The sequence below is a fragment of the Austrofundulus limnaeus genome, unplaced genomic scaffold, assembly GCF_001266775.1.
Source record: "Austrofundulus limnaeus strain Quisiro unplaced genomic scaffold, Austrofundulus_limnaeus-1.0 Scaffold74, whole genome shotgun sequence".
Lineage (NCBI taxonomy): Eukaryota > Metazoa > Chordata > Actinopteri > Cyprinodontiformes > Rivulidae > Austrofundulus > Austrofundulus limnaeus.
Genome location: NW_013952476.1, coordinates 554,674 through 565,697, shown reverse-complemented (window position 1 = coordinate 565,697; position 11,024 = coordinate 554,674). Strand labels below are relative to the sequence as shown.

The 11,024-nt window shown below is 42.1% G+C and overlaps 1 protein-coding gene and 1 long non-coding RNA gene across 2 annotated transcripts in view; one reads left to right on the top strand and one right to left on the bottom strand.

Annotated features, from left to right (window-relative positions):
- Window positions 1-11,024, top strand: part of rgs22 (regulator of G protein signaling 22) — a 21,692-nt gene that overhangs the window by 7,468 nt on the left and 3,200 nt on the right. Inside the window, exons 9-20 of the mRNA XM_014010835.1 lie at window positions 330-449; window positions 697-798; window positions 1,791-1,997; window positions 2,776-2,856; window positions 4,180-4,349; window positions 4,433-4,595; window positions 6,228-6,392; window positions 8,216-8,284; window positions 9,638-9,796; window positions 10,178-10,357; window positions 10,437-10,616; window positions 10,691-10,807. Coding sequence (XP_013866289.1) covers window positions 330-449; window positions 697-798; window positions 1,791-1,997; window positions 2,776-2,856; window positions 4,180-4,349; window positions 4,433-4,595; window positions 6,228-6,392; window positions 8,216-8,284; window positions 9,638-9,796; window positions 10,178-10,357; window positions 10,437-10,616; window positions 10,691-10,807 — 1,713 coding nt within the window. The remainder of the gene's footprint in view (window positions 1-329; window positions 450-696; window positions 799-1,790; window positions 1,998-2,775; window positions 2,857-4,179; window positions 4,350-4,432; window positions 4,596-6,227; window positions 6,393-8,215; window positions 8,285-9,637; window positions 9,797-10,177; window positions 10,358-10,436; window positions 10,617-10,690; window positions 10,808-11,024) is intronic.
- On the bottom strand, window positions 9,237-9,716 carry LOC106519257 (uncharacterized). Its single transcript, XR_001310422.1, has 3 exons — window positions 9,630-9,716; window positions 9,497-9,555; window positions 9,237-9,416 (listed from the first exon to the last, which is right to left on the bottom strand). It is a non-coding gene; the product is annotated as an uncharacterized LOC106519257 (long non-coding RNA).

The following is an 11,024-nucleotide window of genomic DNA, read 5'->3' as shown; positions in this document are numbered from 1 at the left end:
GACGAACAGCATGTCATGAAAACCTAGGTCATTAAAGGATGTCATGAATAACTTGCTTAAACATAAAAGTATTAGTTCCGTTATGGTTTGATTTCTTTGTATGTATGGATCACTTGGGTTGTTACTGACATCTGGTGAAAATTTCATGTCATTAGCACCTCTAGTAATATATTTACTGAGAAAAATGTTGACGTGTTCAATACTTATTTTACCCGCTTTATACAGCATTTTTAATAACAACTGAAGGTAACAGTTACTGGATTGTGGTATAGAATTAAACTATGTGCCTGGAAAATTCCTTCACATTTTTTTTAATCGTGTGTCAATAGTTGCTGTACAGCAGACCTCAGTTGTTCTGTGGAGGAGCTGAAACCCTGCTGCAGGCTCTCAGTGCTGAATCCCAGTCTGGGTGGTACTTCACTCACTTCTGTGAACAATCTGGAAACCAGGTATGATCTGAGCCCTGGAATGTTAGTGTTAAAATAATATCAGACACCTCAGTCCCATCAGTTATCTTTAGATAAACTGCTCTCTGCTGCTCACTAACAAACATTTAGTTTTGTCTAMAATGTTACACATGTCAAATTCTTTTACTATCATTATTGGTTGTTAGTTAAATTAGTTTTGCCAGGGTTAAAGCTTTATATTTTAAAGATTGAGTTTTTAACATGTAGTTTTTTTTTCCCTCTGTTTCAGCTGTGGGTGAATGCAGTTTACTTTTGGACAGACTTGCTGCAGTACCACGAGCTGTTCTGTCAGGAYGGACTGGACTCTTACAGAGTTCAGAGAGAAGCACAGGTCAGCTCACATCATCAGTCAGAACAGATGAACAATWAGAACATTACAGACCAAACATTCTTGGAAATGAATGCATATAGCCTGCCGCCTTCATGCCAGAGTTTGACAGAAATAATCGWATGGTGAGAAGTGACAGAGTTGTTGCAGCTTGAGGTAGCTCAGTGGTACCACACTCTCCTAACGCTGAGGCTGCAGGTTCCAGTGCATTAAATCCATTTTTCTGTTTGAAGGTCATTTTACTTTGGCGRCCATCTTGAATTGTGTTGACTCCAATAATTAACCAGTTGTAATAACTAAAGACTTTAATTAGAATTTGCTTAGTGGTAACCTTTTTGCTAACACATATTTTCAGACTCCTTGTTTGCTCTTTTCACACAATCCTCCCTTAATTTTAAGTTAAGAAATGTTCGGCCATGAAAGCCTGTGACTCAAACTCTTCCAGCTTTGCTTCAGTCCAGTCCCTTAAGATCCGTTTAACCTGCCTACAGTGAAGTTTGGTCCAGGATACCTCAGAGTGAAACCTTTTTCAAAYGTATTTATTYTGTCAGTTGACTTTCGGTTCAGCAGAGGCATGACATTTAGTTCTCTGGGCATCGTAGTGGATAAATGGTTCACACTGTTGCTTCACAGTCTAAAAGTCCAGGGTTCAAACCCTGGTTTGGATCTGGGGTCTTTCACATGTTCTCCTAATGTTTGTGTGGGTTTTCTCCAGTTTCCTCCCACGGTCCACAAACCTGCGTGTTAGGCTTCCTCCAGGCCTCCCCTGAAAGAGATGTGTGATCTCAGTGGGATTTGCCCGCTTCAATAAAGGTTAATAAAATAAATAAAACTATTTCCATCGCCCCGCGGCCAGCAGGTCTAWATGAGTGACATTTATTTGGTGTGATGGCAGCACTGATGAGAGAAAGTAATATTGTAGGAGCACAGAGTGATGGCTATGATGAAAGTGATTGTGGTTTTGACTTGAACAGTTTTCCTTCTCTCCTCCCCAGCTCCTTTACTCCACGTATGTTTGCAGCTCTGCCAGGAGGAGCATTAATGTTGCTGCAGGAGTCCAGAGGGAGGTGTACGACACCCTGTACAACCRACTGAGGCCTGCTTTTAAGAAACTGTTTGATGATGTTGAGGATCATGCACTCAGTATCCTGCTGGAGCCGTGGACTCTGCTGCTCCACAGGGACAGAGAGTCACTCCAGCAGGTGTTTGTACTAATATACAAACCTTGTATCTGGGAAAACTTGGTTCCTTTTTTAACTACTGTTTTGACTCATGAAGTGGGTTGTAAAGTATTGTCCTCCTCTGTAATCTTTGTTTCGTTGTCTCACAGCCTGGAATTTAAATGSATATTCACACTTCTTTTAGGCAATGACTCCACAGAAAATACTCCAGATTTATGAGGTTAAATGGAAAAAAAARGTTTTAAATAATTCCCAACACWGTCTAGAGTGATTGAGAAACYAATKAAAAAWAAARGCTAATCTTYACTTTAATCCATTTCATTCATCCATTGTTATGTTTACAAAAACATTGACAGGTGATGATGTCCTCACAAACCTGAAAGGATTCAGCCCAGTGGGTCAGGAGGGTACCCTCCGGTTCAAGTACTGAAGTGTTTTTGTTTGAGTAACAAACTAACAACAGATTACAAAGGGCRTGAATACTTTTGCATCCCACTGCAGAGGCCTCGTTAACAGCTGGGGTCACAGAACATCTTTCAGGCAGATAAACTTCCTTGTTTTGACTCTTAAACAATCAAACTTATCTATAATCTGTCCTCAGAATTACCATTGATGGTTCTGGACCAACCTTTTTATTACCACCTCTCATCCTTAAAACATCTAGGATAAAAAAAATTAAAATCTCCAAGCTCTTGCAATGATGCAGCAGCTCAGTTTTCAGATTTGAGGACTTGGAACCATATTTTGGTTTAAGAGATGACTAAATAATTCTTCTAGTAAAATATTTGTGTTTGTCCAGGTGAGTCTRCAGGATGAGGTGCAGTGCGTTGATTACAGGGAACTCCAAAACCTCAAAGAATCAGAGCGACGGCCGGGACAGGTCTGCTCACATCACACAGCTCCATGATGTCAAACATGTTGATGACTGGTTCATGAGTCGGTTTATTTATGAAAATGATTATGTGTTGAATATCAGTGCTGAAAACAGAACCTTGAAAAAGTAACATTTAATCCACAAATTTTCCTGTGATTTTCTGATGGAGCAACACAAAGYTGTGCATAATCCTGAAATGGGAGGGGAATGATGYCATGGATTTTATGTTWAATTTTCACAAAGYTGGATCTAARGTGTGGTGTGCATTTGTATTTATTCATACAGAGTCAAAACTTTGTAGGACCATCTTAAAGCTGCAGGTTTTTGGGGCTTTGCTCATACTGTGTTGAAGAAAAGCTCAAACCCAGATTGGATCCAGATCAGGACTTTAACCAGACCTCTACATAAATATACGTTTATCTCTTGTTCAGTTTTGACGGAGTTTCTGCATGTTTGCCTCCTGCCTGGGTCTTTTCTGTGTGCATCAATGGGTTTTCTTCATGTAAATGGTTGTCTGTCTTGTTTGTCTCTTTGTGGTCCTGTGAGGACTCCAGGTGGGACTCCACCTCTTGCTCAGTGACCACTGGAGCTAGGCACCAGCTCCTCTGTGACCCTGCACAGTTCCTTGGTCTTTATGGTCCTGTTTGATCACTGTTGTTCTTTAACAAACCTCTGAGGTCTTTTATTTTATTTATTTATTTACCGTTATTTAACCAGTCAAGTCCCATTGAGATGTGTCTTTTTCAAGGGCGGCCTGGGCCTGAAGGCAACCTATTGTACATATTTTTGGGGGTAGGGGAAACCGGAGTACCTGGAGAAAACCCACACAAGCACGAGGAGAACATACAAACTCCACACAGAAAGACCCCAGGTCCGAACCAGGGAACCTTCTTGGACCTGAACCCAGGACCTTCTTGCTGTGGGGCGTCGGTGMTAACCACTGAGCCGTCGTGTGTTCAGGGAACACCAGGATTTGTACGGCAGTTTTTGTGTATTAGGTGACTTCTGAAGGCAGTTTTAGTTCAGAGTATCGGGGTAAAGGTTGACGCCATGTTTCAGGTTTTTGATGTTAAAGTTTTGAAAACCTTCTTTGTGTGGGCCTGTCATAAAATSCCAGTAAAATACTTTGAAGTTTGAAGTTGTATTGTGATAAAATGTGGAAAAGATCAAGARAAGTTAATACTTTTTAAGACTTTTCAACATTTGAAATACTTCATATGCTTTACTAGACGTAGTGTTTACAGTCTTTAATCTCATACGTATCTGCTGATTCTGATATAAATATATTTTTTTCATTATTCTCTCTGCTGTGTCTGCTGTGTGTCTAAGCTTTTATCTTCAGCTCTTCATCCATCCACTGACTCCTCTGAGSGTTCGCAGCTGCATGAGTCCTGGTCTAGCGTGTCTCCAGGTTACCACGGACGTCGTTTAAGTTCCTTACTTCAGCAGCCTCGTGAGATGGAGCACTTTATGTCTTTCTTACAGAAACAAGATGCCAGGTGAGCAGTGCAATGGAATATTGAACAGTACGCAGTGAGCTGTGTTCTCCATCGATTTTATGAGCATTTGTGTTCTTGTGCAGCATCCACTTGATGTGCTGGTTGGAGCTGGAGCAGTACAAGAAGACTCCTCAGGAGGACGAGGACATCAGAGASGAGCGGTCGTCTCAGATTGTAGCCAAATACCTGAATGAGAAGTACTACTTTGGCTCMGACAGCCCTGCCACAACAGAACAACAAAACTATGTAATCAATTACATTATTAATAGTTTTCCTCAAATGTGTGATGCCCACCAACTTTCATGGCAGAGTTTTAGACTAAAATATTTWATGATGAGATGAACACACAGCCAGCATTAATTCAATCTCCTGTCAGCAATCTGCAGTGGTTCATGAGATATTTTGTTAACAGATGGAAAGAGTTKATTGAAATTGTAAGTGGAAAAGTTTGGTAGCAGTTAGCGATGAAGACAAACTAAATGCTCATTTTGAGTTTCCTGGGATATTTTGCTAACAGTACAGACAAACATACACACAGAACAAAAAGATCCCTCTGCCTCTGGTGGGGGTGAAATTAGTAAACACTGATATTAGTTCTGTCACATCAGAGAGTCTGAAACATTTGGGAAAGTCCCACAGATCTGGTGGTAGAGATGACTGCTCCTGACACGAACATTTCAAAGTGGGMTCTGAGTTCTGACGGGGGCTCATCATCCAGAACTGATAAACAGAGGCTGCTGCAGCTCTCACGCTACCCTCCCTCTCCCTCACCCAGCATCCTGTCGGCTGCAGGCTGACGGTCAGACAGCTCTTGGCTTGGCAGGGAGTCAGGGATGAGCCGGCGTGGTTAGAATTAAAACAAAGACGAGAGGTACGTGGCTCCGTTTCAGAAAGACAGAGATGATCAGAACCAGCTCCAACCAGAGGCGGATGAAATTGGTCCTGACATTTATAGCTGCAGATTAGGTTTCTGGATTCTAGGATTACGCTGCTGCAGGAGGACAGGACACGAGGGGGGGGGGACTTGATGGGACGTGCAGCAGTGGGACCGCTTTTATCTTTCCAGCTCTAAAGTGGCTCCAAAGTATTTACAGAAAACACTGTCAGTCTTTGTTTCCACTGTTTACTACTGTTAGCTAACTGAAACCTTTGTCTAGCATTCTTAAAAGAATGCTCAATGCATGAGTGGATATTTTGCTAACACAACAAACAAATGAACACACAGATGGGGGAAAACATTATGGTCATTTTGCATTTGATGGCAGGCGATAATTACTTATCACTTTATTTCTTACTTCATCGTTGGTGTGAAGGTACATCAATGCAGCTCTGGGAGGACGGTCCCTGGGAGGACGGTCCCTGGAGGACGGTCCCTGGGAGGACGGTCCCTGGAGGACTGTCCCTGGAGGACTGTCTCTGGCAGCAGCAGCTCTTCTGTTGGTTCTGTTTGACACAGACACTGACAGCTTTACAGCTTTGGCCCTTCGCTCCTTCAGTCACACAATGCCCCCTTTCATTTCCTGACTTCATGACTGGTTCTCATTTCYAAAGCCCCTGAGAACGTATCAGAGCAGGCATGCCCGTGTGCGTGCATAATACAACTGAAGTATAAAGAAATAAAAAATAAATAAATAAAGGGGGGTGGGGGGACACGGTCAGACTGATGGATGAGGACAAACCAGGGAGGAGGATTGTGGGAACGATGAAGAGCACAGCAGGAGGCAGGAAGCAGACATGTTTTCTGTGGGGTTTTCCACAGTTTGTCTTCGTTTCTCTTGTTTATTTTGTCATATGTTGTTTTTACTGGGATTTTACAGAAAACCATATTTAACTTTCATCATATTCAGCATATCTGTGCCTGATTTCTTTTATGTGCAGCTTGTGCGTCGGGCAGGTGGACTGGAGYGTCTGACGTCAGCGAGTCTCTCAGACCCAGTGGTCCTGGAGGTCCAGGAMATCATCAGGAAACACATGGAGGAAACATGGCTGCCTCTGTTTCTGTCTGCAGAGGAGTTCACTGAGCGACAGAAACGCGAACAGAAGGTTGTCGGTCAGATTCCTCACACATTTCTGCTGCTAAAACCTGCATTTTTTAACTGGTCGTGCAGAACAGCTTTACATGTTCGTCTCTGTCCAGTCCTCTTTTTACCCACCTCTACCAGCTTCAGTTTTAGACGTCACCAACATTTTAGGCCTGACRTTAATGATTTAAAGTACTGGAGGACACATTTTTAACAAAGATAGATTTAGACCAGTTTTTCATTGATTTGGTAAYAATTTATAACAACTACACTTYATTTAGCTTTACTCAATCATTAATAAGTGGTTAATTAATGATGATTTATACCTAATAGKTTATAAATGAACACATTTATTAATTCTTTACCCATAAAGTCTAATTACTTTCAAAACCAACACACTCATTGTTWATTCATGCTTAATAACTCATGAAGTAACTATTCTATATACTTTGTGTKTATGTATATGTATTTATGCTTGTATAAATGTACTGTCACACCATCTTTTAGACATGTATTAATGGTCAGACAATGTTTAAATTGACYATCTACAAATCCTGCAGCGCATCAATAATTAAAGCAGCTGCCAGTAACGTTATTTTGTGAACTGTTCTAGAGTGAAAACTTTAGAACTTTCCCAATTTAAACACGTTCTACCCTATTAGCAATTTATTAATTAGTAATAAACGTAAGTCATGCTAAATTATTATCGTTCATTTTCTTTACCACTAATAATATTACAATATGCTGATGCATATTGTACATCCATGATATTTTTTGTAAAGTTGCCTGTCACATCAGAGATGTGACGTTCACAAACAGTGTCTCATAATGAACAATAGGAATCGAGTCRTCGGCAGTAAAGAGCCGTTTGTTGTTTTAGTTTTTTATTCCTCGTAATATCTTTTTCCTTTTTAACCACAGACACAATCTCTTCTCCTTCACTTTATCACTGAAGACAGGCAGAGTGGTGGAGAACAGCAGCTCAGGAGGAAAGGGGCAAAGGGGGCTCTGCTTGACAAAACTCATGGCACCACCCACGTGACGTGATGATGTCATCACATACGCCATACATGATGACGTAACTCGTTCAAGAATGRCTCGATGAAACAAGCAGTTCGTTAAGATCAGTTGGATTCTCAAAATCTGTCAGATCTTCTGAACTGTAAATGGTGGGTTTTTAAAGTTTTCCCACGTTTGCTTTAGGGAACCTTATTCTGAAATAGTTTATTTCAGCAGATTTTCACAGACAGATGAACCTCCAGTCAAACATTTGATATGTTTACTGTGTTCCAGTGACACAATCTGTTTGTATTTACATTGAATTAACTGTCCCAGCCTTGTTAGGACTGAGCTTGTTTTATCAGAGTCAGAGAAAAGGTGACAGCCATGTTCAGCAGTGTCACTGTGGTTTGCTGCTGCTGAGTRCAAACTGAGACTCACATTATGTGTGAGCTGGATCACTAAGTGCTGTCAGAGTCTCTCAGGTTGCTCTGTCAGAYGAAACACGGAGGCCACAAATTTGTCTGCTTCATCTCATCATGTTATCAAGTGTACAATGYTTACTGATGCAGCGACTCCTCATTAAGTAATGAGAGACACGCAGGTTAGCGTTACACTCTTTAGACTCTGGAGATGTGTAAAAGGTGAAGAGGAGGACAGATAGGATCAGGCAGGCAGACGACAGACRGTTTTTAAAGAGAAGACTGGGGAAAAATCAACTCTGTAAGATTATAACAAAGAGAACAATGGAGGGGGATTGAAGAGATGCCCAGTTCCTTCTCTCAGTCCCAGGACACTCTGTTCCTGACTTCTGACCTTTGTGTGTCTTGTGTTTCTGTGAGGTAGCTGCGAACAGCAGGCCGGCTCTCACACAACATCTACAGCCGACGCAGAGCCAGAAGAGAAGCCTGGAAGGTAAGAAGAAATCCTCCAGGGAGTGTGAAGACTGTAAACAGACAGAAATGAGGTATTTCCTGTCCTGAGGGCACTGGGATTCTGTTTGACTTGGCTTTAAGCGCCAGCTTTGTCAGACACACTTCGGACCTTRGAATTATTTTCCCAAATCAGACCCTAGATGAATAAAATTCAAGGATCACTGAACTTTAAGAGTTTTTTGTATTTTCCACACAGCTTTGTTCCCATCCTTCTGTCTCCATGGCAGATTTAAAACACGAACATTTAGCACCACAAACAGAACATTACAGGAAAGATTTGATCTCAGTTGGAACCCCTTTCTGGTGRAAAACTGTTTTACCAGCACGCTATTAAGCTTTATATCATGTTATAATGTTAAATGTTAAACATACCCAGAGTGTTGCTTTGACTCATTCATGCATGTTTGACATACTTGAATCTCCTGTAGTCATGTGGAGCTGCCTAAACACTTGTTGGTACAAAGCTCCGCCTATTTGTACAAAGCTCCTCCCTGAAGCTCAGTATGTAGCCGAGCTCCACAKAGCCCCTATCCCCTGAAGCATTGTTGTGATGACGTGCTGAAGTGGGGGTGTCAGAAACGGTTGGAGGTTCTAAAAGAGACAGAGGCTAATTTCAAGGCGTCTAGATGCAAAGTCAGATTTATTATTCATTCATACAACAATTCATAACAACTGAAGTAACATAGCTACTGTTTGTTGTATAGAAATGTACTGTGCGCCTGGAAAACACACAATACCTCCTTTAAATGCTCAAAATGTGTATTAGTGATCAGTCTCAGCTACTACCTTACCACCTCAAGTTTTGGGTAAATATCTCTCAAATTAAATGAAGTGTAGTCGATGTTGTCTTCTAAAATGACTTGTGTGTGTGTGAGTCAGCTCCTCTCATTACAAGGCCGTGCTTCTCAACTGGAAAATGGTGGCATGCTGCCTCCAGGTTGGGGACGAGTCTCTGCCTCAAGAGGAAGAGTTTGATCCTCTGAGTTTTATTCATGAGGCATGGAAGGATAGAGAAACCAACCCAAACCTTGTTCGCAGTAACAAGACAGTCGGTCCAGTCTGACGTGATGAAGGAGCTCTTGATTGACTGATCAGTCTACATTCTTTCCATCCTGAAAGAATAACGGGCTGAATGAACAGGACTTCCTCTGTAGGGAGGTTARGCTCAGGATTAACAAGGTGAGGAGCTCACAGTAGACCCTCAGCTGAGGTGGTCCAAGCGTCTGATCGTCCTCTCTCTGGAGGGAGAACCTGGAGCAGAACCAGAACTTAATGAAGGTGAATGTTTGTAACTCCTCCCGTTGTGGACCTATCACTGGTTTTACCTGTGCAGGTTCAGGGGCGGTGGATGAATTCCTCCACAGAGCTCATGTTGTTTCGACGGGTTCTGTTGGACCCAACCACCTGYGAGCAGTTCCAGCTCTTTGTCTCTCTGAAGGGAGACCTCCTGCAGAATGATGTGCGTTTCTGGGTGGAGGTGCAGAAGTACAAGGTAAAATCTAGCTGGAGGCTAACCTTTGACCTGAACATGTATAGAAGATTATTATTTTATGACTGATTTCAAGTTTATTTTATGGTTTGGTATGTGAGTAATGTTTGTAAATTTAAATGTGTTTACTGACAGATTAGAAGGCTTTAGTTTATTTACTGAATTATAAGCTCATGTTTTGGCTCCTTGATTCATTGAAACCTTGCTGAATATTTACATCTTAGTTGTGCTATTCTTTATTTCTTATTATTTTATAATAAATCACCACAAATTACAGCTGATTTGCTCAGTTCTGAGTTCATCATTACCCCAGAAAAATCCAACCTGTTTTTCCCCTCACCTCATTAAAATACTTTGCTTCTCMCTGTTGTTTGTATGAAAAAGGACCTCTGTCACTCCCACAGTGATGAAGCCACCATCCAGCAGAAAATCTCCATCATCATCAGCTGCTTCATCAGCTCCTCCGTGCCCCCCACCCTGCAGATAGACATCCCCCCGGATCAGGCGCAGCTTATTCTGGAGAAACGTCACGAGCTCGGCCCGTACATCTTTAGAGAAGCGCAGGTGTGTGTTCCTGTGGGTGAGAGAGTTTGGTTTCTTCTTCCCCTGCGGGCGTTACTCAGGTTTCTTTCTGCTCATCGAGGCGTCGGTGTTCAACGAGCTGCTGAGGTTCTGGCCCGAGTTTAACGAGCTCAGAAGCATGGTCCCRGAGGAGCAGCTACTTCCTCTGCTGCAGAAGAAGAGAGCCAAACACATAACCAGAGCATGGAAGCAGAGGAGGGGAGAAGAAGAAGAAGAGGAGGAAAATAAGAGAAGAGCACAGGTGAGAGCGAGAGAAAAAATAAAACAGCAGCTGAAAGTCTTTGAAGTTCATTCAGTCTCGTCTCTTTTGGACAGGAAGAGCTGGAGAGAGAGTCGAGTTGTCGACAAGAGGAGGCAGATGAAGAGCAGGAGGAAATGAGAGAGAATCAGTCGAGGACACACAGCACAAAAGCCCAGACTCCCTCACAGCCTGTAAGAAGTGCTCTCTTGGTTTTCCTCTGAAAACRTTTGTGAAAGAACAGATCTGTGCAGACGGCAGAGTCCAGAGACCTCATGTTCAAAGACCTGCTTTGTTTTTCACTAAAACATCTTAAACCTGTGGAAACTCACAACTCACTTTTTTAAACAACCCCCTTGATATTGTCACTACCTACAAATATCTTGGAATTACTTTGGATTCTCATTTGAC